A 24,759-nucleotide genomic window follows, 5' to 3' on the forward strand; every position below is an offset into this window, starting at 1 on the left:
CCACAGTTGAAGTGGGGCGCAGTTAGCTCCTCAGGGCAGAAAACCCATGGAGTCGAAGGGCCTCGTCCGAACCTCCGTTCCTACTGTTTCTGGGCGAGTCTCAGCCCACTCCAGGCCTGCGAACCAACAAACGCCCGAGATGAGGGTCCTCCGCTGAGGGCGGAGGCTGAGCTGTACTTTCTGAGCCGAGCGCCCTCCCCGCCCTCATCCTGATTTAGATCCCACACCTGCTCCCCTTTCCTGCTTCCGGAACCCACGCTGGACCCCCCACCTCTCAGACAGCTTGCCTGGCACTGGCCAGACCCTGCCCCCGACCCAGTGCTATTCCCCTGGGTGTGCTCATATCCGCGCGCTCTCGCAGTCTCTCTTTTCCTTCTCAGGAAAGGGCCTTTCCCAGCTGCAATAGATACCTAGACTGACGCTTTCATCTCGGTTACTCTCGGTATCTGGAGTCCTGGAACCGGTGTGTGACAGCCCTTTTCCCTTGGAAGATACGAGTAAACGAGGAAAGTCTTAAATCATCTACTTTGGGACCATCATTGGCTCTTTAATCTTCAGCAAACATTTATTAAGGACATAGTCCTAAGTGGTTAAGACCAGGAGTCAGATCGGGATTTAAATCTGTGGACCTGACAAGTGAACTTGGGCAGATAAGCTCTCTGCTGCCTCAGTTTCCTCTGTTGTCACCGGGTATAATGATAGTACCTATCTCATCAGGTTGTTGTGAGGATTGGCAAGTCAGTGCATGTGAAACTCTTAGCTCAGTGTAAGTGCTGGGTAACTCTTAGCTGTTATTCTTAGAATGCGTTGTAAGAATTCTCACAGTGTGTCTGTGCTGGGATGCAAAAATGAAATGACAGTTGTGCTTCCTCAAGAAGTTCACAATTTGCGGGGAGGCAGACCTGTAGGAAACGAGTTGCCAAACAATGTGATAAAAACGAGAGATATGCATAAGGGACAGAAGTGGCCAGGAGGAGGGTCAAATGATGTACCAGAGTTGGTCAGGAAAGGCTTCTTGTAGTGGGAGATGAACCAGGTCAAGGTAGGCCAAGAAGGCACTGGACATCCCAAACATTCAGTCTGGGGACTGGCTGGGACATAGCAATGGGTGGGGAAGCAGCAGGAGGTGAGCAGGTCAGACCATACAGGACCAAGGATGTGCTGAGGAGTTTGTGGGCTTTAACCCTATAGGCCATGAGGAGTCCTCAAAGGGAATCCTCTGATCAGACTTACATTTTAAGTAGATCATTCTGGAGTGTGGTGTCTGGATAATACCTTAGAAGCAGTAGATTTTTATTATTGATTCAGGTATATGGGGTAAAGGAGAGAGATGCCCTGAAAACACCTTTAACCAAGACGGGGAACTCTGAGGAGGAGATAAGAGGATAAAGGAGAATGACCAATTCAGTTGGGGATATGTTGGAGTTACTGTGGAATCAGCTGGTAGAAACTCTCAGAAGGTGGTTGAAGTTGGCAAAGAGTGAGGCCAGGCCTTCAGGAACCTCCACAGCGTGAATCAGGATTCTCCGTTTTAGTGATGCTAATTTGTTTTTCAGTCTCTACATATGCCCAGTACATTCTGCCCTAAGGAATTTACATATGCCCAGGAAGCCTTGCTGTCTCCTCCCTGTTTACCTAAATCCTTCCTCACTTCCCCACTCGTGGCCATTCTCACACCAAATTTCTTTACAACTGGATTGTGCTATTCATTTGGCACTTGGCCTGGGCTGCTCTGTGGTGGTGACCTCTTTGGGCATATGCCCGGTCTCCACAATTAGCACCAGTCAATAAACTCTAAGGACTGTGCTGGTCCAGGCTTTGGGTGAGGCCCTGGGGCTACAGCAACAAGCTAGAGAGACACAAACCCTGTCCTAGTGGAGCTTACACCCCAGCAAAGCCTGATGTGGAAGAAATAAGACTGAGTGTGAAGGTATCCAGGCTGCTGAATAGACAAACGGTGTAGAGACCTTTTTGTCAGGGGGTCAAGGAAGGCCCCCGTGGAGGAAGTGGCCTGTTAAGTGGAGCCCTGAATTAACTAGGAAGAGGGGTGAAGAGGAACATTCTAGGCAGAGAGAATGGTCATGTGTATAGGCAGAATGTATACAGGCCCGGGAAGAGAGTGTGGTGTGTTTGAGACATGGATGGCTGGTGTAGCTGGAGTTGGGGCAGAGAGGCCAGCATGGGCAACAGATCCCCCAGGGCCCTGTGGACCATACTTATTCACTCATTCAACAAAAGTTTCATGAGTGTCAAATGTATGCCAGGCGATATTAGGTGCTGGATTACTGTAATGAACAAGCAGGTAAAGTGTCTTCTACTTGGGGAGATAGACAATAAACAAGTAAACAAATACATAAACAAGGAGTTGTAGGAGAAGGCCTCTCTATAGAGGGTGGTCAGGGAAGGCCTGTCTGTGAGGTGACATTTGAGCTGAGGCCTGAAGGATGAGAAAACCAGCTATGTGTAGAGTTGGGAGAATAGCATTTGGGGCAGAGAGAACACATGTGAAAGCTCTGTGGTGGGTATGTTTGAGGGAGATCACTTGGCTGGATCACTGAATGATTAGGAAGAGTGGGAGAAGGAAAGCACAGGCCATGCCTCGTAGGGTTATGGTAAGTCATGGTAAGTTGTCAGTACAGAAGTAATCAGATTTGTTTTTAAAAGGCAACTTGGGTTGCTGTGTGCAGAATGGACTGTAGGGGGCAAGAGTGCAAACAGGAAAACCAGTTTTAGGAGGTCTTTGCAGACGGTGAGCAGGGGCGGTGGCCTTGAATAGGCAGCAATGGAGAAGGGCAGACAGATTTGAGATACAAGAAGTGGAATGGACAGGCCTCGGTGATCGAATCAATGTGGAGGTGAACGAGGGAGAGAGGAGTCAAGGCTGACACCCTGGTTTCTAGATTAAATAATGATCAGATGGTTGGGGATAATTTGGGGTCTTGAGGTCTGAGGTGCCTGCGGGATATCCCAGAGGATACACAGGTGTCTGCACAGGTCTGCAGCTTTTGGAATGGTTGCATAGGGGTGATAATTGGAGGTGCATGGAGTGACAGGAACACCTAGGATAGAATGAGGAGGAGGAGTAGAGTCAGCAGAGTAGACCAAGAAGGCAAGAGAGAAGCAAGTGTCCACTGGATGTAATGATGAACATGTTGGTGACCTTAGAGAGTCACTCAGGGGAGTGGTGAGTGGGAGGAAAAGGGAGACCATGAAGAGCAACAGGCTTTTCAGAAGTTTGGCGAAGAATAGGAGAGGGGTGTGGGGTTGAGAGAGAGCTCTTTAACGGGGCCTGGGTCTTCAGCCCTTTGTGGTTCTAGGAACCTAGCCAAGGCCTGTGCGGGGAAGGCTGTCTTGTGTGTGTGTGTGTGTGTGTGCGTGTGTGTGTGTGTGTGTGTGAAGATTAGCCCTGAGCTAACATCTGTGCTCATCTTCCTCTATTTTGTATATGGGATGCCGCCACACCATGGCTTATGAGCAGTGCGTAGGTCCGCGCCTGGGGTCCAAACCTGCACACCCTGGGCCACCGAAGCGGAGTGTACAAAGTTAACAACTATGCACGGGACCAGCCCCTGTTGGGGCTGTCTTCCTTAACTGCAGAGAGCGAGTCATCTCAGCCCAGCCCACTTCCCATCAGAGGTCTGGGTGGAGTTAGGAAAGTCATTCCTACGTCTGGGTAAGGTTGAGAGCTCAAGGTGGGAGGGTTACCCCAATGCCCAGTGATAAGCCCTTGCATGACCAGGGTGAAACCCTGACCCTAGTAGTTCATTACCCCTAATAGCCCAAGGCAACGCATTCTGGGAGAAAACATTTGTTCTCCAAATTCTAGGAGTCTTTAGTGGTCTGACAACCCAAAGTGAACAAACTGAACTGAGAAAGTGCAAGAACAGTAGTACAGAACAATGTGAAGGTAGGTTGCCTATGGAATCTTCAGGAAAGAGGAATATAGTTCTAGAAAGAAGGGACAAACAAGCTGGCTTCAGGGCTCTTTCCACATTGACCCTGTTGGGTCACTTCTGCCCCCCCATTGATTCCATTGACAAGACAGCAGTCAAACCTTTGTTTTTCACTTTATTGTACAAAAAAAAGAGAAAACAAAACTTCCACAATTGGCCTTAAGCTTAGGCAGACACCTCTAAGCCACTCCCTCCCACCTCCCAAGATACAAATTCAAGTTGTGGTTGTTGTTGAAACCTACAAAAACACTCCTTAAATATTAGAAAAAAAAGGAGGAGCGGGGGTCCTCCCACCCCAGCCATCCCATCCCAGTGCCAAAATGCACTCAGTGACCTCTTACAGCACCAACGCCCCCACCCCCACAGCCCTGTTCGTACTGTAAGAATTTTTCAATTTTTAAAACAGGAAAAAAAACCGCCCCAAAGTTGTTTTTAAATGAAAACACATTCCACTAAAACACAACAGCGCAGGGGCATTCAAACAGGGAAATGGGGTTCTTTGCAGGGGCTCTCGGGAAGAAATAGAACCTATGAACCCCTGTACCTAATTCCAGGATCAGGACAAAGGAAGGGGCGTGGGAGTGGGGAGTGTCCCTCCCTAGCTCCCCCCACCCCCAGCACCATGTCCAAGGCAGGGCAGATTATCTGCCTGCCCTTGGGAGTAGGACCCACCTTTCCCACCCCACCTCCGAGGCAGAGTTCCCACTCTTCTCTCATCTCTTGGCTTTCATTTAGAGGGGGAAGGTGGAAAAGCCCCAATTAAACAGGTCATTCACATGATTGTAAAAAAAAAAAAAAAAGCCAAAATTTAGTCAAAAACAAAAAATCAAATCTACAGAGACAAGGTGGCTTGGCTTATTAAGAGTCCAGGAATCAGGGTACCAAAGAGGTTGGGATGGCTAGGAAGGGGTAGAGGGACAGCTGCAAAAGCAGCTTTTACAGACCTCTTCCCCAGCTGTGGGTTGGGGGGCGGGGGTGGGAAGGGAGCAGACCTGAGAAATCAAAGGAAATGGGGACAAGGGAACTGGAGGATATGGGGGGAAGGCAGGAGGGATGTGTAAGTTAAGAGCTTGTGACACATTTCTTGAAGCCCAGGTTCTGAGCCTAGGGTAGCCAGGCGACCCCTCAGATGAGCTGGGAAGGCCTCTCCCACCAAATAAAAGCTTTAAGGTTCACCTGGTCTGTCCCCTTCCCCACCATCCTGCTGGATATTGGAGACCAGCAGCAGCTCAGAGTCACAAGGCCCTGGCAGAGGCAAGCCGGCATAGGAAGCATCAGAGTGGCTTCAGTACACCTCCCAAAATTGAATCAGAGATTAGGCAAAGCAGAGGCTATGGAGAAAGGGGCCGCCCTAGCCTGTTCCCACCAGGATCAGTGTCTCCCTGGCCCTCCCCAACCCTTTTACCAGATTTACAGACTGAGGTGGGCCCCCCTTCTCTCCTACACACATACATCCACATGTGCCTTTGCACACATCCACAGGTGCACCCATGCTATGTACAGGCCACACACACACACACACACACACACACACACGCACACACTTTTCCATACGCGTCAAGACTGTTTTAAAAAAGTCCCAAACCTACCCCACCCCCTAAACCCTCCCTCTCCCAGAAATGACAACAGAGACGGCAGCCGAGATCGGTAGGAAACGTCTCGTTGACAGCTCAGAGCTTAAAAAAAAAAATATATACACATATATAAAAAACACTTCTGTCCCCTCCCCCCATGAGTGGGTCCAGGCAGCTCCTTCCTGCAGGGAGTAGGGGAGAGGGCTATGGGCAGTGCCTATATTCTCACAGGCACCCACCCTCCTCTCCCCACCCATTCCCTGTCTCCAGTTCCAATGTAGGGGTCCAGGCGGCAAGCCCCTCTGGGAAGGGAGGGGTCCTCCCCAAGCTTCCACCCTCCCACGGGTTGGGCTGCAAGTGTAGAGAGCCTCACTGAACTCTCTGGGACCCCTCCACCCCACTCCCAGGTCCATTGTCCATGCCGGAACCGCAAGTGCAGAGGAGGGGTGGGCCGGGCCGGTCCAGTGGTGGCTCAGTCTGATGGTTGCGCTCCCTGGAGGGCCCCCCAGGGCTGGTATCTCTGAGGCTGCAGAATTCTGGCCTGGGCTCCTCCAGCCCCTCCCCCCACCGTATTTTGTTTAAAAAAAAGAAAGAAAGAAAGAAAGAAAGTGGGGGAGGCCAGGGGGCAGGGGACAGAACATGGGGGAGAAACGAAGGTGGTCAGATGGGGAGGGGAGCCCCAGATGGGGCTGAGCCTCAGTTGGAGTCAGAGTCCGAGGAGTCCCCCGAGGAGGAGGAGCTGGAGCTGCTGCCCTCAGACTCATTGTCTTCATCCTCATCGTCATCCTCGTCGTCGTCCTCATCCTCGTCATCCTCCTCATTCTGGGGGGGCAAGGAAGAGGCAGTCACCAGGTGGCCGTCCTGGCAGGGCCCCACCCTCCCCTCCCACCATGCCCCATCTGCCCCACCTCATCCCCATCCTCGCTCTCATCCTCGCTGCTGGACTCGGAGGAGTCCCCGCCATCCTCAGAGGAGTCCCCATTCTCATCATCTTCCTCCTCTTCATCCTCGTCCTCATCATCCTCATCCTCCTCGTCATCTTCCTCAGACTCCTGAGAGGGACGGAGGCACATCAGTGGTCTCTGCCACACCACTCCAGGTACTGCGGACCCCTCCTGCCCCCCGTGTGGGAGGGGCTCCTTACCGACTTGGACTGGAGGGTAGTCCGGCTGGACTTGGGGTTCGGGCCTCGCAGCTTGGTCATGCTCTTACGTTTCTGTAGGAGAGGATGGGGACACAGACAAAGGGAGCAGCCGTGAGTTCCAGACACCTGTCCCCTAACCCCCCACGCTTACCCCAATGCTGCCCTGCTCCCAGACTCACATTGGAGATATACTCTTTATATGCTGCGCGGTCCTGGGGAGACAGACTCTGGGGAGACAGAGGATGGAGGAAAAGTAGGTGAGGGTTGGAACACCACCCAAACTACTGCTGACCGAGGATGCTGACCAACTGCCAGGCAGTGGGCTGAGCATTTATACACCACCACACTATCTTGAGCCCTCCCAGTCTCCCCACACCTTGGAACTCTGCAGAGAGCCCCTGGGATCTGAGAAGGCAGCGCCAGTATTTCTGCTTAGGATGCCCTGAATCCTTTTTTAAGCCACCCTGTCCTAAGACTGTTGGTTTTCCTGTCCCTCCTGTTCCTCTACCCCAATGGAGGCTCCAGAGTCAGGGCCTTCCTCAGCTCAGAGAATCCCCCCATGACAACTCCCGTAGCCTGACTTCATTACTCCCACTCCAACATCAAGCCTAGAGCCACTGATGAGGCCGTCTGGGGCTCGCCAAACTTCTGGAACACCTAAACCCTGCTATTGCCCTGGGTCCTTGGCCAGCCTTCCTGGGTGGCTGGGGAGGGCACAGGTGACACTCCCCACTTTACAGATCTGACTGCTCAACCAAGGGACAGAGGGGAAGCCCAGAGGCCAGGAGCCAAGCCAGAGTCTAGGAGAGATCACCTGGTCCCAGCTGAAAGGAGGAAAAGGCAATCTGATTTGGATTTTTCTACTTATTAGCTGCATGACCTTAGGTAAATTACTTAACCTCTCTGAGTCTTGGTTTCCTTATCTCTGATGGTAGTCATTCCCCTGTGGGACTGCTAGGGCGCTGAGTGAAATCATGAATGCAGACCAGCAAGCATGATGCCTCCCTCTTTCTTCCTTCCAAGGGTCCCCTGCCTTCTCACCTTAACCCAGAGGTCCAGGTGTACTTTGTACTGCTTCTGCTGCTCCTCGGCCAGCTTTTTGTAGTGCTCCTTCTGGCTCTGGGATATGCGCTGCCAGCGGCTGCCAATCTCCACCATGCGCTCCTTCAGCGGCAGGTGGTTCAGCTCCCCATTGGACAGCAGCTCCTGGGAGAACTTCTGGTAACCGTTCCTAGGAGGAGGGGTGGTGCCGGGAGGGTCAGGATACCCACCAAGCGGCCCTCCAGCCCTGGCCCTCTCACTCCCCGGGGTGGGGCTCCAGCCCTGGACTCACATAGGGGGCTTCTTGGGTTCTCCCTGGAACTTCATCTTCTTGGAAGAGTTTGCAGCAGCTGGGGGTGCCCGCATCTCACTCAGCTCTCTCTGCGGGAAAACCCGGAAAGGTCACATGCATGCCACCCCCCGAAACATTGCTACCTCCTGCCCCGTCCCATCAGTGCCTTGGCTGGCTCCCCTTTTCTATGCCAGGAAGGAGAAACTGAGGCACAGCCAGGGAACAACTTCGTAACAACTCCCATCTTTGTTGGCCACAACTTCACTCACATCACTAGTATTATCACCCTCATTTTACTGATGTGTGACTGAGCCTCAGAGAAGGAAGTCAAGAGACTTGCTCAGGGTCACACAACCAAGGCGAGGACTTCTCCCTCCAAGCCCCGTGCAGTGAGGGAGGCTGCCCACCAAAAAGGGTGCTCCCAAGTTTTAATGGGTGGCCCCGGCTCCATCCAGCTCCACCGCCCTAACCGGCAGCCCTCTTCCCACCTCGTATCGCTTTTGGTCTTCGGCCGCCTTCTTAATCCACATCAGTTTCTCCTTCTTCTCCATGTTGTTCCAGGTCATCTCCATGGCTTTCAAGGCTTTCACCCTGTCGTTCTGGGGACAAACAGGGATATCAGCTGTGGGAGGTGTCACCTAGGGCTGGAAGAGGCCCGCGTGGGCAGGCTGCCGAACAACCCCTCTCCCACTCCTTGCCACCTTGAAGCGGGCCAGGTAGTCGCCGATGACGCTCTGTTGCCAGATCTCCTCGGCTCTCTTGGGAGACTCGGGCAGCTTGCCCCGTTCCTCGCGCTCCCCACCAGGCTTCCTCTCTGACTGGGCCTTCAGCGCAGCCTCCCGGGCCTTGTACTTGGCCTGCGGAAGGATGGCATGGGGTGTTAGCCTTCCAGCCACCCCCAGGGGGCGCCCGTTCCTCATCCAGCAGTTAAAGGCTCTCCACCCCCCTCAAAGGGTGGGGCCAGCAGAGGCGTGGGCTGGTGCAGATGTCTCCAGCCTGGGGCTCAGACCCACCAACCGGCTATGCTCCCCAGAGAGCCAACAGCCCTCAGCTGACAGCTTCCCGCCTTCCGGCCTGCTGGGCTCCCAGCCCTGCCATATGAGCCCAGGCACACGTGTGAGCCACACGGGGCAGGGGTGAGGAAGTGCAGCTAGCCCCTAGGGGAGACAGCCCAGACTCAGCCCTGGCAGCCTCTCTGGTCTGGCAAGCCTGACCTTCTTCTTCTCTGATAAGTCGTTCCACATGCGGGCCAGCAGGCGGGTCAGCTCGCTCTCTGAGAGCTCTGGCCGCTCTTCCTGCAGCTGCCGCCGCTTCTCTTCAGAGAAGATGAACATGGCTGACACGGGCCGCTTGGGCTTCTCCGAGCCGCCCTGCAGATGTGCAGAGGGTCGAGGTCCACAGGGTGTTGACAAGGAGTCCCGCCTTCCCCACTCCCACCTGCTGGGTTGTGCCCCCTGCCTACCTTGCCCCCTTCCTGGGAGGGCTTCTTGGAGGCTGGGCTGGTGGCCTGCTTCTTGTTGATGTTCAACATCTTCTCCTCCCCCAGGACCCGCTGCTGCTCCTCCTCAGGCAGGCTCTGGTCCGGGGAGAAGAGGTAGCATGGGGCTGTGTGGCTGGTGCCCAGTCCGCTCCCAGGCTGTCTGAAGGGCCTTACCCACCAATCCCCATGTCTTTCTCTGCCCACTGCCCCACCCAGAGGCACACTCACCTCTAGAAAACGGAGCAGTTCCACCTCGTAATCTTTCTTTTTCTGGGAAAGGAAGGGGAGTCAGGGTCAGTCTGGGGGCAGACCCTCCAGTGCTCAGGCGACAGTAGCCCTCAGCAAGTTGTCCAGAGCCTGAACACGGCCTAGTCTTCCTCCGTAGATGGTGAGCATGAGACCTGCGACTATGTGCCTTGATCAGGCCAGATACTAAACTAGCACACCACCAAGTTTGAAGCAGGTGCCCAGGGCACATTTGTCCAGGGACTAACTGACCCTAGCTGGGGTCAGACCTCATGCTTCAAACCCCCAAGGCCCCCAGGGGCTCCACGAGTCCTCCATGCCACAGCTCACCTGGTCGCACTTCTTGTGGTAGGCATCCTTCTCCTTCTGGGAGAGCAGCTTCCACTGCTGGCTGCATAGCACCATGCGCTCCGTGCTGGGCACGTCTTTCATATTGGCCATCAGCTCTGCGCAGTACAGTGAGTAGCTATTCCTATCAGAACCAGCAAGAAGGGAGGAGCATCCCTGTGAGCAGCCAGGGCGGCCCAGGGCAGCAGGCTTTCTCACTTGCAGAGCCTGGCTGAGGTCCTTCACTGGCCCAGCTCCCTAGCTGCCCACTTGCCCACTCACCCACCCACCCCAGGGCAGTGCTCACGGAGGTGGCTTGGTGGGTCGCCCATCAAACTTGTCCTTGAGCTGGCGTTCGGCCTTGGTGAGGGTGGACTTGGTGATGCCCTCCTCACTGATGTTCAACTCGGGGTGCTTCTGGATATAGTCTCGCATAATCTCCTGCAGAGTGAGGTTGGGGGATGGAGGGCAACGGGGTGTGGGGTTAGCTGGGGCCGGGGAGGGGGGAGAGCCGCTGGGGAGGGGAGGCAGGGAGCAAAGCTGGGGGGTGGCCATGTGTCTGCTGTGTCACACAGAGACGTGGTGCCCTGCCCTGCCCTAGCCTGAGATCTCATGGGGGGTGTGGGGAAGGTAGGGGCAGAGGTGAGGGGCCCAGAAGGCCCCTCCCTCAGTGGAGGGATGGGAGCGGCTGCCTCCTGCAGAGTGCGGAGGCCAGAGTCAGAGGGCAGAGGCTCGTGAAGAGCCGGACGGGGAGGAGCGCAGCGGAAGCCTAACCTCGTACTCCTTCCGCTGCTCCAGGGCCTTATGAATCCATTTCAGCCTCTTTTTGTCCGAGAGCTGAGACCACTGCTTCCCCAGGGAGTCCTTCACCTCCTTCGTAGTGGCCTGCAAACCAAAAGCCGTCAGACACACACAGGCAGCCAGGGGCAGGGGGAGGGGAGGGGGGAGGGGGGCACAGAGGCCCCCGCCCCCTCAGGCCACAGGAGGTCACGTGAGTGTCCCCCACAGGCCAGGAGGGGAAGGCAGAGAGGCGGGGGTCCCGCCTGGGTGCAAGGGACAGGCTCACACACACACACATGCACGCACACGCTCGCACGCCAGCTGGCCCAGGCCCTGTCCATGCAGCCCACCCCTGGGGAGGGGCCTCCTCTCCTGCTCCCCTGCACCATGCCCGGCCGACCTGGCGCGGCTCCCCCCTTGCCACTGCCGTGTGCCCTCCACCCCCACCCCTTGGCCAGACACTCACATCTGGCCGCACTTTGAGATACACCTTCTTCTCATGGGTGTACCACAGCTGCTGGGGGGTTTTGGGCTTCTCAGGGATGTCCGACTTCTTGGCATTCTGGATTAGGTCAGGGTGATCCTCCCTAGCCAGGGCATAGGGAGCTGACATCAGCGGATGGAGGGGGATCCTGCCAGGGCAGACCCAAGCTAGCTGCCCCACCCACCCAGGCTCCTAGGCCTGTCAACTGGGGCCTAGTGGGACAGTGGCTGCCTGCCTGTCCCTGCCCTTGAACCTGACCCGCTAGGGTCTACACGTGACCCATCCATCTTCCGTGCCTCACGGATGGCAAGCTCGAGGCTCTGGTCAGTGTTACCCTGTCCTGCCACACCCAGCGCCCTGTTGGCCTCCTGTGGGCTCCACTGCCTTACCTGAATCGGGCCAGGTTTCGCTCGAACTCCTGTTTCTCCCTCTGGAAGTCCTGAATATATTTCATCTGGGGGGAGGAGGGGACGGGGTCATCCCTGACCCAAGACCTGAGCTACAAAAGCCATTTAGCCACCTCCTTGCTATTCTGCCTCCCAGTCGGTGACGTGGACAAACGGAGGATGACATGAGCAGGCAGAGGATGGTGGCCTGCTTTCCAGTGGGTTGGGAGGGGGACTCAACCGCAGCCCATCTGTTGGCTTAGAACCACAGACAGTGTGAGCTACAAGGGTCTCCCAGAACACCTCCTACATCGTATTCCCTCCCTTTAAGAGGGAGAGTCCCAGAAAGGGGACATGGCATTACCCAGTCACACAGTAAACGGTGACAGGGCTGGAACTCCCCTCGACCATACTCCTTTGCCTTTCCCCAATACTACAAAACTCCCACAATGAGGAGTCAGAAGGTGTAGGCCTTGCCCCCGTCGCTCCCTCCTCCCATGTCTGTGGCAACCAATAGCGGTCTGCCCCCTCAGAAGTGGCCCACAGAGCCAGGGTCAGGCTTAGTCCTGCTTCCAAGGCATGAGGGGAGATGGCATTGAAGGGAACCCAGAGTGAATTTTTGCAACGCAGATCACATCCTAATAGATCTGTCTCCTGAATTTGGGTTTTTTCCCCCAACCACTATCTCTGGGTCCGTGGCTGTCCTTCATGATTCCCACACCATTCTCCCCTCCCCCTCCTCAGCCATCACCTTCTTCCCTGCCTCCAATCCTTTCTTCTAGGCTCTTGGCTGCCTGGCTCCTCAAGCCCTCTCTCCCCCAGCCCACTCCTTCTCCTCTGCCACTTGGCTTCCCTTCCTTCTCCTCCACCCCCTTCTATCAGCCTGGCCTCCCTTCCCACCATCACCTGTCTCCTTTCCCTGTATCTTTCCTACCCCTCCACACTACTCCTCACACTTTTACTTTCTTCCAGTCTGCCTCTTTCACTTCCTCATCTACCTCCTGTCCAGAATCCCACTCAATGTCCATCTCTCCTTTCTCCCTCTTTTTTCCCAGATTCACAAGAGTCAGCACTGGTAGGGACCAGGGGCTCATGGCGATTGAGCCCAACCCCTGCCTCTCACAGAAGAGGCACCAAGCACAGGAAGAGAGGCAGCTCCACTTTCTCCTGTGGTTCCTGCAGAAAACCAGGAGCAGAGCACAGCCTCCCCTGCCCCAATCTCAGCCTTCCTCACACAACACAGCAGCTTTTAGTGCAGGCTCTCCCTCCACACATCAGATAAAGACCAGGCCCGAGAAGTGAAGTGACTTACCGAAAGTCACACACACAGCAACTCAGTGGCAAGCAGGAGAACAGGCCCAAGTCTTGTGTCCCCCAGGCTGGCACCCTGTCCACTCTACCACATGGTTTCTTCTGTCCCTCCCTGGTCCTCAGACCCTCTGCCTCTCGGCCTCTCCCTCCCATCCCGTGAGAGTGTCCGGGTGTCGTGTGTACAGTCAAGCCCATCAAAGGAGTCAAGAACAACTCCCACAAGTTGTACTCCTGCTCAGCTCGGGCAGCAGTTGCAGGCAGCTCGTTTTACCTGGTCAAGCTAGCTCCTTTCTTGGGTACAGGACCAAGGGCGTGTGAGCCCACAGCCAGAGTGCACAAACCAGGAGAAGAGCTACGCACAGCATGGCAGCCGGTGCCACCTCCTGAGAGCTGGCTGTGTACCACTCTGTTTCCTCTTCAAGCAAATGTGTCCTCTTGTCTCTCTCAATGCCCATCACCAACAGCTCTCCCTGGCTCCATCTCTTCGTCCAGCATCTCCTCTTTGTGTCCATTTCTCTCCCCACCCCATCTCACTTGTGCCCCAGCTACAGGCTCCTCCAATGCTTTGCTGCCTATCTCTGTGAGGCACCACTTGACCTCACCATGTTCAATGGTGTCCACCCCTGCCTGGGAGGCTGGGGCAACCTCTGCTCAAGGTTAACGGCCTCTGATGGTCTAGGACAGCATGGGGCCATGAAACAACATTTGTCCTTGAGTGAACACATGTGCATGGGGAAGGAAGGCCATCTAACTGTGGACGTGGCAGTGAGAAGAGCACTAGACAGAGAGTCCAAAGCTCTAAACCCAAGTCCTACCCTCGCGTCATTAGTTGCATGACCTGGGACCTGATACCCTCTTGCACCTCAGTTCTTGGCCCACAAAATTGGGGTAACCAGTTCTCCTGGAGTTGCCTTTATGAGGATGTTGGAAGCATCAAATGAGACCGTGTTGGGAAATGTCAAGAGGATTAGCTGCCATGCAGGCCTAACAGTGAGGACACGTGCATGGGAGCAGAGCCGTGTGAAAGGACGCTGTAGACTGTCTGTGGTTGGTTGGAGCGCCTGCCTCAGTCTGAGTTACAGCTGTGACAGTGCCCGTGCCTGACGGAGTATGTGGGCCTGGGATGGGGTGATGAGGTGTGGCTGCCCAAGACCTACCCTGCTCTGTTGACCCGCCCATGTCCCTGATGCCAAGTTCCTCTAAGACCCACCCCCACCAGCTGCTCCCAGCCTTTGCCCTCCCCCCACCTTCTTCTTCTCCGGCAGCTCCTTGTATTTCTTGGACAGAATCTTGGTCAGGTCCAGGTTGCTCATCTCAGGGTGGAGTTTCGCGTACTTTGCCCGCTTCTCCATGAAGAAGCGGAAATAAGGGGTCAGGGGCTTCTTTGGGAAGTCCGGGTGTTTCTGGAAGGAGGAACAAGGACACGGTGAAAGTCAGACACTGTCCATTCTTCGGAGCATTCCTCTCCTCCTCCTCAGGCTCCTCTTCCTGGAAACTCACCTTGAGTTTTTTGCCTTTGTAAGGGTTTTTAACATGTTCCTGAGCATCGAGGATCAATTCTGTCAACGTACGGAACTTCCTCACCTGTAGGAAGAAGGGAGGTAAGAGGAAGTTCAAAAGAGGGAAACACCGCCCCACAGCATACCCCCATTTTCCAACGGGTCTCCTCTACTTTCCACTAGATTGAATTTATCAAAGGAGGAGGGGCAGAGGCCAACAGCCACACAACTCAGGCAGCCCGTGACACCCAGGCAGACACCAGGCACTGGCCCATGCCTACTGCAGAGGCCCAGGCAGTCAGTACACACCAAAGGACAGCAACAAGGTGACCACCTGACCTCGATGTGGTTGTCCATGCCAGCACCTCATTCAATCCCCAGAACAGCTGATGCGACAGAAGCTCCAAGACGGTAAGTATTCAAGGCCACACAGCTAGAAAGTGGCAGAACTGAGAACTCTAGGCCAGTGCTGTCAACCGTGCCACCTCCCGAAATGCACAAGGGCGACCACATGAGCTCCTCGCCTGGTCTCTTTCCTTCCTGTTTATAGACTTCTGTTTCATCTCCCCCACCAGAAAGGCTGAGGCGACAGGGTATGTGTAGATGTGTGCTCGTATGTTTCAAGAAGTGGGGGATCAGTTACCTCATTAGAAATCTCCACCCATTTGAGCTTGCACATGTCTCCAGAAAAGTCTTTAAATGCTACTTTTTCCCAGTCCATATGTGACTCCGTGGTTTTGAACTTGGAGCTGTCATTGGATGGAAGGTTGTTCTTCATGCATTCCAGCAAAGTGAGCATGTCTTCCTGGGACCAGCGGTCTGGGGAGGGGTTGAGAAAGACAATCATACCTGGTTCATGCTCCCCATCTGCTTTCCAGTCCTCAACCCTTCCTCCCCAGAGCATCCCAATCCCTGGTTACCTCCCCTTTGAAGGCACAGACAAGACATGGCCTAGCCCTAAGGAAAAACTGTGGCCATATAGATTAGAGCCAGGGACTCCAGTCCAGACAGCGTCATACCTAGAAAGCCAGACTTGAACTCAAATCTGGCTAACTTCAAAGCTGTTATCATTTCTAATATGCCAGGCTGCCATGAACCACTATTTATTGTAGGCAAGGGGAGGAAATGAAGCTACAGTGATTTGGGGTCCTATAGGAAAACATCTAGCTTGTTGGAGAGGGCAGGGAAGTAGGGAGGCAACACATCTAAATGTGTCGCCAAGTCAAAGTTCTAGGTGGATACCCGAAATGTGCAAGGACTGAGGATGGGGTGTGGGCAGTAAGGAGAACCCATGCAGATGCTTCTCTTCAGCACAGCTGGAAACTAACATTAGAGACATGGGTATTCCATCATCCTCCCTACCTCTCAGGCCCTCAAGGAAGACCAAAGGAGAATTCTGGGCAAGTAAGAAAAATGAAATGGAAATGGAAAAACCATATAGGGCAGCTGTGAGGCAAGAGGCAGGCAGGTGGGCAAAGGCTCTCAGGGCCCTGCTTCAGGGAGAACCCCCAGAATTCTGAGTTGTCTTCTCAGCCAACTCCCCATGGAGGCAGAAAAGGGGTCTGGACCCGCTATTTTCAGCCACTGAAATGCAGCCTCAGTGAGGCCTCTCTGGAGGGTGGCTACCTTGGAAAGCGAGCTGGGAGAACAGCTATCCAAGGCTAGGAGTCAAAAGGCTCTTCATTTGCATTTGCATCTGGTAACCTGGGCCAGGGTTTCTGCAGGGCGGGTCACATGCACCCATAATTCTCTCTCTTTTAAATGTCCCACAGGCACTACCAGATACTCAGCTTCCTCCTACCCTCTGCCCCCATACACACCGGATCCCTACTGAATGGGGCAGGGTCTAGTTATGTTATGTATCTCCCATAGCTTGGGGCCTCAAACCACTAAAACATCCTTTCTCTCCACCTGCCTCACCAAAAACCTTGTCCTATTAATAAGAATCAAAAACCTGAAAAGCCTTCCCAATCTCTCTCTTCTCTCCCCTTCCACTACATTCCTCATCCTTCCTCCCATTCCAGGACACTGGGCGAGGAGGACACACTCTGGGCTGACTGGGAACCCCAGAAGAAAGGCTTGCAGAGGCCTTCTTCTCCCTCTCTAAAGTAGGGGAAATGGAGTGTGAAAAATACAGTTTATAGGCTCAAGGCCAAATAATTTGGGTTTAGCCAAACCCCAAATGTGAGAGATGCTTGACTCGTATAAACACTCAAGACACCCCCCCCCCATCTCAATTCAGAGGATGCAGACTGGAGAAACCCTTTAGAAGGGGAGGGGGCCCCGCAGACAGACATGTGGGGAAAGAGGATTTAAGTTAATGAGAGCTGAAGGCGGAGGCTTCCTACCTTGGCCTTTGGGGGCGGCCATTTCCAGGTCTGTGGGGCAGTCGGCCTCTCCGTTCATTCTCCAGCCGTCCAGCCACCTCCTCGGTCGTGCTGGCCGGGCAACCCGGGGTCAAAGCCACCTCACCCTTTGGAATAGATACCAGTCCCCACTCAGGCAGGCTGAGAGGTGAGGGACTTTTTATCCCTCCCTCCCCCAAAGGGGAGGGGGGCACAAGTCCACGACCCTGCCAAGACCCTAACAGACTTAATAAGTCGGTGGGTGTGGGAGTGCGCTCCTGCTCTTCCTCCTAACCCCTGCGCCCCACCCCAGCCCCTGCAGCCCGGCTCCTAGGCGTGCGCCCTCCCCTGCCCACGCGAGAGACTGCTTCCAGCTCCCGCGTGCAGCTAGCGCCCGCCCTCCACCCTCCTTCCCCCACCCTAGCCAAAAAAAAAAAAAAAAAAAAAAAAACTCCTCCTCCTCCTCCTCCTCTGTGAGCCCGCCCCGGGGAGGCCCCAGGCTGGAAGAAGGGGGAGGAGGAAGGGCGGGTAAAGGGCGCGCGCGGCCGCGGAAGCGGGCACGCGCCGCAGTCTCCTCCTCCCGCCTCCCCCCCGGCCGATTCCCCCCGCCTCCGCAACCCGGCGGGGACCCGGACGCAGCGCAGCCGCCGCCGGCCCCGGAGCGCAGCGGCCGCGCCGCCCCCGGGGACCGGATCCGGACTCCCGCCGCCCCCCCTCTCGGGCTCCCGACGCCGTCCCCGCCCGCCCGGGCGGGCAAGCAGCCGGAGAGAAGCGGCCTAGCCTGGCCCCCGCCCCCGAGCCACCCACCCCGGCCAGAAGCGTCGCCACCGCCCAGCCACCCCGACGCGCACGGAGGAGCCCGGCGCAGAAGCGCGACCACGGCGGGAACCGCCGCCTCCTCCCCTGAGCTTGCGGCCCAGCCCTGCCGGCGCCCCCGCCCCGGCCTCCGGGGAGCAGAGCCAAGGAGAGGGTGGGAGGACGACGGCCGGGAGGCGGGGGAGCAGCGCTCACCGGCCCCGCCGCCCCCTCCGGCGGCCGGCGAGAACTGCGTCTGGCGGCTCGGAGAAGCGCGGGCTCCTCCGCCTGCGGCCGGGGTTCGGCTCGGGCCTCGCTTCCTGCCCTCCCCTCCCCCGGCTCTCGGCGTCCTCTCCAGTGCCCTGGTTCTCTCTCGCCCAGTCCTCTGCCCGGAGGTCACCCCGGGTCCCCTCCTGGCGGCTACCGCACCCGCGGTTCGCTCCCCGCCACCCGACCCCGGCGCGCGTTCTCAGCCACCTCGGTTACCCGGCGCAGCGCGGCCTCCGGCCTTCCCGCTCCGGCGGCTCCCTCCCCGGCTCTGAGCGGCGGCGCCCTCCCCCGCTCGGCCGGGCACAGCCGCAGCTCCCTCCCGCGGCGGCAGCGGCTCCTCCTCCGGGCGCGGCGGCGGCGCTGGGGCGGCGGCTGCTGCTGCTGTGGCGGCGGCGGCTGTGGCTGCTGCCTGCTGCTCCTCGCGGCGAAAAGCACAAAGCACAGCGCCCTCCGCCTGCAGGCAGCCCGCCCGCCGCCCGCCCGCCGGCCCCGGCCTCAGCTCGCACACCCCCCGCCGCCGCCGCAGCCTCCGCCGCCGGAGCGGGGAGGAGGAGGGAGAAGGGAGGAGGAGGAGCGGGAGGGGGGGCGGGAGAAGCGGGGCAGCGAGCGCGTCCTTCCCCGTAGAGCGCACACCGACCCCCGGGGAGCGAGCGCCAGCCCGCCCGCCTCGCCGGCTCCGCTCCCTCCCACAGCCTGCCCGGGCGGGCTCCGCGGGGGGCAGCTGGGAGGAGGGGCGGGAGCTGGGGGGACCCGGGCGGCCGAGGCGGAGGGAAGGAAGGAGGGGAGGGGGGTGGTGGTGGTGGTGGTGGTGGTGGTGGTGGCGGTGGCGGCGGCGGCGGCTGCTGCTGCTGCTGCCGGGAAGGGGGGGCCGGGGCAGGGAGACACGCAGCCGCCCGGATGGCGGCGGGGCTCGGAGCCGAGGCGGGCGGGCGGGCGCCGAGAGCGACCTCGCCAGACCCGCGGGGGAACTAGCAGGCTCGGCCGGCGCGGGAGGGAGAGCGCGAGGCGCGGCCGCAGAGAGGGTGCCCGAAGGGGCCCCCCGGTGGCCGGGGAGACTCAGGGGGTGTCTGTAGCCCTGCTCCGGAGCTCTCCCCCAAGTCCTCCCAGTTCAGAATCGGGTTTCCATGCCAGATCTCTCCCGCCTCCCGGAGCGGGCGGTCCGCGCCCACACTCTTCCCCGGAGCGTGGCCACCGGCTTGGGGCTCAGGCACGCCGATCGCGGCGCCAAGCTTCGGCGCCTACCTCGCGGTCTCCTCGCTGCCAAACAGCACACACACGAAACTTAAAAAAAAAAACACCACCTCTACAAAATGCCTTCCCTGCAAATTAAAAAAAAAGTCCCCTTCGCTTTTTACACCCCGGAAACGGCAAGGGGGCGACGGGCTCCGGCAGAGGAGCTCTCTGGGAGCCGGTTCAATCCAGCCCGGCATGGCTCCCCAGGCCTGCCAGGGCGCATGGAGATCGGCGCTGCCGCTACTCGCAGCAACCCCTCTCCCCCGAAATCCGCGGCGCCGGGGCTCACTTACCGAGCGTGTGAATGGGAGCGCGGGCCAGGGGCACCTAGGGGTGCTGCGGGCCGAAGAGCCGAGCCGCAGCTCCGCCGCAGCCGACGCCGGGGCAGCGAGTCGCCAGACAAAGCCCGAGATGGCGAAGCGGAGCGACGGCTAATGGCGAGCCCCACGCGCCGCGCTCCGCCCGCCCCGCTCCGCCCGCCCGCCTCGGCGCAGCGCAGCGCCGCTCCGAGCGCTCGCCCGTCAGAGCCGCCTCGGCGCCGCCGCCTCCCGGGCCACCCCGGCCTCGCCTGGCCCCTCCGCCTCCTCCGGGCGGCTCAGCCTCACCCCTTCCCTCCCACCGCGCTGGGGGCTGCACGAAAATAAAAAAAGAAAAATGCTTTTCTTTCTTTTTTTTTTTTTTTTTTGGCAGGGCGGGCGTGTTGAGACTTTTGGGTCGTTTTGCCCCCAGCTCGCACTCACCTGCGGAGCCGCCGGGAGGGCTGGGGGTGGGGGCGCGCGGGGCTGGAGCCGGCGAGCGCGGGTTGAAAGCTAGCCAAGCTCTGCAGCGCCCGACCCGGGCGTATACGCCGCCGCCAGTCCCCGCAGAGAAATCTTCCTCCTACCCCCGCCTCCATCGCTCTGCGTTTCTCTTCCAATCAGCCGGTCGCTTGGCGGCTCCTCCATTCTCCGGCCAAGCCCGCTGCCTAAAGCGAGCTCCACTCCTCCATCTGCTCGCCTGGCTCTTTGCTCCCCTGCCGGGGCCGGCGAGGCGACGTGGGGCCGGAGAGGGATTTGCGAGGGAACCTGCCTGCTTCCCGCTCCCATTGCTCCCTCCCCGCTGCCTCCTGCCTCCTGCTTCTCTCCTGCGTCTTCCCAACTCTCCCTTGTCGCCACTGGTGTGTGTCTGAGTGTGTGCGCGGTTTTTTTTTTTTTTATTGCTCTTTGCTTTTGCAACCCTGAAGCCAAAGCGGGGGGGGGGGACTTTGGGGAGTGTTACAAAAAAAAGCAAGAAAGAAGCTCTTAGATTTGCAACACATTGAAAAACCGGGGGAGCACCCCGCCTCGTCCGATCTCGGGGCCCCGCGAGGGCCTTCCGGGTTTTAGAGCAAGCCTCTCCTTCTCAGCCGCTCACCTCCGCCGGGTTTGGAATCCGAGGGGTCCGAGCAAAAAGTTCTCCCCCTGGCCGGTAGCAAGGGGTGTCAGGGTGGGAGTTGGGGGAATTTCTCAAGAAGCACCAGCCATCCCTCCCACCCCGGCTTCGTTAGCTGGGCCGGCCGGGGTGGGGGCGGAGAGCCAAATCCTGGTGGGTTTGCGGGAAGGGGCTTCCGGGGCGAAGTCGAAGCCGGAGACCGCGCTTCGCTCATCTCCCGCTCGGTCTCTGCCTCCTGTCCCCTGCCAGTTCCCCCTTTAATTCTTTTTTTTTTTTTCCCCTCTCCTTTAATCTAATTTCTTCCAACTCCACCTTTGTTGTTACCGGCGTCACGCCCGGACCAGCCAATCCCTGCCACGCAATCAGCGTGTCAAAAAGGCTCCACCAGCCCTGGGAAAGCAGGCCGCGGGCGCTGCCCCCCACCCCCGGCGGCGGCGGAGAGCCGCGCGCGGAGCCTGGCACTCGGGCCTCGCCGCCGCAGCCGCAGCGGGGCAGCTTCGGCGTAGGCCTCCGGCACTCCACGACCCTGCGAGCCGGCGATCGAAAGGCCTGGGCGGGGACCTCCATCTACCCTCCCACTACCGCCGGCTGTGGTTGTCTGTTTCTGCCTCCCCTCCATAGAGGAAGGGTTATCAGGACGCAGCGAGCCAGAAGCCAGTCTGAAGAACGCCTGCTTCCAACAGGCGAGCCTAGTTCGGGCCATCGCTCCTCGGGCAGCGCCATTGCTCCTGGCTCCCAGGCGGCCAGTCTCCCACACTAACACTGCTCCCGCCCACAACTCGGCCAGCTGGGTCACCAGCCCCTTTGGACTCTCCCCTGGCACACAACCTTCATCCTCACACAACGGCCTCGCTGCTGCTGTAATTCCTCTTGTCTCCTGGGAGAAATGAGATTCCTTTCCCAGGATTTCCACAGCCTGCATCTGCCACGTTTCACAAATAGGGAAGAAAAGCCTGTCAGGATCTGGTGTGTCCGGATTTTTCTGTGGGCAGGGCATGTAGGAGAAGCTGATTTACCTTGACGCTAATGAAGCTTCAGGGCCCTTCATTTTCAGGACCTGTCCGAGGCCCTGTACTTCATTTTGATTCATCACTTGACATTATTTTTGTTAAAGAGTGTCATGTCCAGTCCGCGACCTCATGTCCCGTCCCCGACCGTCCGTGCCCCCACCCCCCGCACGGTTGTACAAGTTTCGGCCCCACAAACCCAGCCCTGCCCTTGGAACATACACAAGGCATTTTGTGTAGGATCAAGCTATCTTGCTCTGTACTTAGAGCAGAGCAGGGAGCGATTTTCTTTCTTTCTTTTTTTTTTTTTTGAGGAAGATTGGCCCCTGAGCTAACATCTGCCAATCCTCCTCTTTCTTTTTTGCTGAGGAAGGCTGGCCCTGGGCTAATATCTGCCCATCTTCCTCCACTTTATATGGGACGCCACCACAGCATGGCTTGCCAAGCGGAGCTTCGGTGGGCACCCAGGATCCTAACCGGTGAATGCCGGGCCGCCGCAGTGGAGCACGCCCACTTAACCGCTTGTGCCTCCGGGCCGGCCCCCGGGGCGACTTTCTTGTATTGACTAGGAAACAGCAGAGGGTTTGGAGTCAGAAATCCCAGCTTCCCAGCCTATCAGCTTCCCCGCCTTCTTAATAGTGTGTGAGTGAGATCAAGTTTCTTAACCTCACCTAATCCTAGTTTCCTTGTCTATAAAATTAGAACAGCAATCCTATGTTCTCTGCTTTCCTCAGGAGTCTGAAGGTCAAGTGAGATGATGTATGTAAAATGTAAAATACTCCGCAATGTCACTTGCCACAATTACAGTGGGAGAAACTTAGACCCCAAGAAAGTTCCAAATCTTCCACACACAGATCTGGAGTCCGGGTGTCCTGGCTCCTGGCCCTGAGCTTCTTGGCTGGGCCAAGACGCCTTTCGGTAAAATGCTTTGGAATAAAAAGGGATGAACATGAATCATAAGAAAGATTGTTATTGATTTTTTTTCATTCTTCGGGCAGCAAAAATCATGGCTGGCACTCTTCCCGCTTGGAAACCTATTGACTTGTTTTACATGTATTGTGTTTCTGGTGAGGTCAGGAGTCTAGGACTCCGGCTGTGGGCCAGAGCATGAGGGAATCGGCCCTTGGTCCTTTTTCTTTGCCCCCCTCCCAATTCATCCGCCTTTCCCTTCCAGTTTTCTGCCCTGTGCCTTGAAGCAGAACCTCAGCATTCCACAACCCCAGCCCAGGCTGGTGACAGGGTATAATCCTAGCTACAAACTCTCCACTTGGCTCCGGCCCTTCCCTGGGCTGCCAGTACTCCAGCACCAACTCCTATAAAACCCCTAGTGTGCCTGGAATGTATTAACCAAAGTGTAGTACTTGAATTCCTGGTGTTCATGGAGTAATTTTAGATGGTATACAGATCAACATATTATTTTCAAAGTTATGTATTTTAATGTGTATTGGAAATGTTCTTTTAAAATTTTTACTTAAGATAGTGACATAAAATATGTAATAATATACACGCGGAACCAGCCCTGATGGCTTAGTAGTTAAAGTTTGATGGCTCCACTGCTGCCACCCGGATTCAGTTCCCGTGCGGAACCACACCACTCGTCTGTCAGTAGCCATGCTGTGGCAGCAGCTCACGTAGAAGAATCAGAGGAGCTTACAACTATACACAACTATGTACTGGGGCTTTGAGGGAGGGAAAAAAAGGAGGAAGATTGGCAACAGATGTTAGCTTAGGGCAAATCTTCCCCTGCAAAAAAAAAAAAAAGTACACCAAAAAAAAAAAAATAAATGTATACCTGAAATTTACACAATATTATAAGCCAATGTGACTTTAATAAAATAATTTTAAAAAGATAAGAGCCTAATAAAAATGGTGGCACAGTTTTATGTATGTTAGATGGTTACCTACACAAATCCTACAATAAATATGCACTATATCTAGGAAAATAAAAAAAGATAGTGACATAAAGACTTCTTCCTCTTTTTTTTTTTTGGATCTACTGTCCCTTATTTATTTTTTCTTTTTAACTGAGGTATAATTTACGGATAATGAAGTGCACATATCTTAAGTGTACGGCTTAATGAATGTTTATAAATGTATACATATTATACATGTTACATATATATACCATGTAACCACCACCCAGATGGAGATATTGAATATTTCTAGCATCTAGCTCACTCAAAGTCAATATTCCCCTCCAAATGTCACCACTATTCTGAGTTCTATTGCCATAGATAAATTTAGCCTGTTTTTGGAGTTCATGTACATGGAATTACACAGTATGTACTCTTTTACATCTGCCCTCTTTTACTCAACATTATGCCTGAGATTAATTTATAATGTTGCATGTAGTAGTGGTTCATTTCTTTTCATTGCTATGTAGTATTCCATTGTACAAATATACCACAATTTATCCTCTCTACTTCTCCTTCTCCTTCTTTTTTTTTTTTGTGAGGAAGATTAGCCCTGAGCTAACATCCGTTGCCAATCCTCCTCTTTTTGCTGAGGAAGATTGGCCCTGGGCTAACAACCATGCCCATCTTCCTCTAGTTTATAGGGGACGCTGCCACAGCATGGCTTGATGAGTGGTGCGTGTGTCCACGCCTGGATCAAACCTGTGAACCCCTGGCCACAGAAGCGGAGTGTGCAAACTTAATCGCTTTGCTACCGGGCCGGCCCCTATCCTTTCTACTTCTAATGGGCATTTGGGTTGTTTCCAGTTTTTGACTGTTATGAATAAAGCTGCTTCAAACATTCTTGTGCATATCTTTTGGTGGATATATGCATTCATTCCTCCTGGGTATATTTCCAGGAGTGGAATTCCTGTATCATAGAATATAAATATATTGGACATTAATAGATTTTTCCAAATGGTGTTGTCAGTGTTTTTGGATTTTGGCCATTCTAATAGGTGTGTAATGTTATCTCATTGTTTTAATTTTCAATTTCTTAATGGCATATCATGTTGAATATCTTTCCATATGTTTAGTTGCCATCTGTATATCTTTTGGTGAGATGTCTGTTCAGGTCTTTTGCCTATTTTTCAATCAGGTTGTTGGTTTTCTTATTGTTGAGTTTTAAGTGTTCTTTGTATATTCTCGATAGCGGTCGGTTATCAGATGTGTCTTTTGCAAATATTTTCTCTCAGTCTGTGGCTTGTCTTCTCATTCTCTTGACACTGT

The 24,759-nt window shown here is 55.7% G+C and overlaps 1 protein-coding gene across 5 annotated transcripts; it reads right to left on the bottom strand.

Annotated features, from left to right (window-relative positions):
* Nucleotides 1-5,597: 5,597 nt before the first annotated feature.
* Nucleotides 5,598-20,260, bottom strand: UBTF (upstream binding transcription factor). 5 transcript variants are annotated; one of them, XM_058561163.1, is made up of 21 exons: nucleotides 19,901-20,260; nucleotides 16,866-16,990; nucleotides 15,161-15,336; nucleotides 14,519-14,602; nucleotides 14,266-14,421; nucleotides 11,711-11,775; nucleotides 11,304-11,424; nucleotides 10,832-10,942; nucleotides 10,365-10,498; nucleotides 10,061-10,202; nucleotides 9,713-9,754; nucleotides 9,467-9,580; nucleotides 9,219-9,374; nucleotides 8,706-8,861; nucleotides 8,493-8,603; nucleotides 8,005-8,093; nucleotides 7,713-7,902; nucleotides 6,851-6,898; nucleotides 6,672-6,743; nucleotides 6,436-6,579; nucleotides 5,598-6,349 (listed from the first exon to the last, which is right to left on the bottom strand). In XM_058561163.1, the coding sequence occupies exons 2-21, from the start codon at nucleotides 16,921-16,923 to the stop codon at nucleotides 6,224-6,226; spliced, it is 2,295 nt and encodes a 764-aa protein (XP_058417146.1). In that variant the 5' UTR covers nucleotides 16,924-16,990; nucleotides 19,901-20,260; the 3' UTR covers nucleotides 5,598-6,223. The 5 variants fall into 5 exon arrangements, with proteins under 5 accessions (XP_058417146.1, XP_058417143.1, XP_058417145.1 ...); XM_058561160.1 differs by lacking the exon at nucleotides 19,901-20,260 and adding an exon at nucleotides 19,454-19,471; XM_058561162.1 differs by lacking the exon at nucleotides 19,901-20,260 and adding an exon at nucleotides 18,144-18,329.
* Between the last annotated feature and the right edge of the window lie 4,499 nt (nucleotides 20,261-24,759).

Source organism: Diceros bicornis, chromosome 18, assembly GCF_020826845.1.
Source record: "Diceros bicornis minor isolate mBicDic1 chromosome 18, mDicBic1.mat.cur, whole genome shotgun sequence".
NCBI classification, from domain to species: Eukaryota; Metazoa; Chordata; class Mammalia; order Perissodactyla; family Rhinocerotidae; genus Diceros; species Diceros bicornis.

Excerpts from the sequence above, each read along its gene's own strand:
- UBTF (XM_058561163.1), bottom strand. The coding sequence starts at position 16,923 with ATGAACGGAGAGGCCGACTGCCCCACAGACCTGGAAATGGCCGCCCCC. Across the intron at positions 14,603-15,160 it reads GGGTGGAGATTTCTAATGAG|GTGAGGAAGTTCCGTACGTT; the intron begins GTAACTGATCCC and ends TTCTTCCTACAG. Across the intron at positions 6,899-7,712 it reads ACCTGGACCTCTGGGTTAAG|AGTCTGTCTCCCCAGGACCG; the intron begins GTGAGAAGGCAG and ends CTGTCTCCCCAG.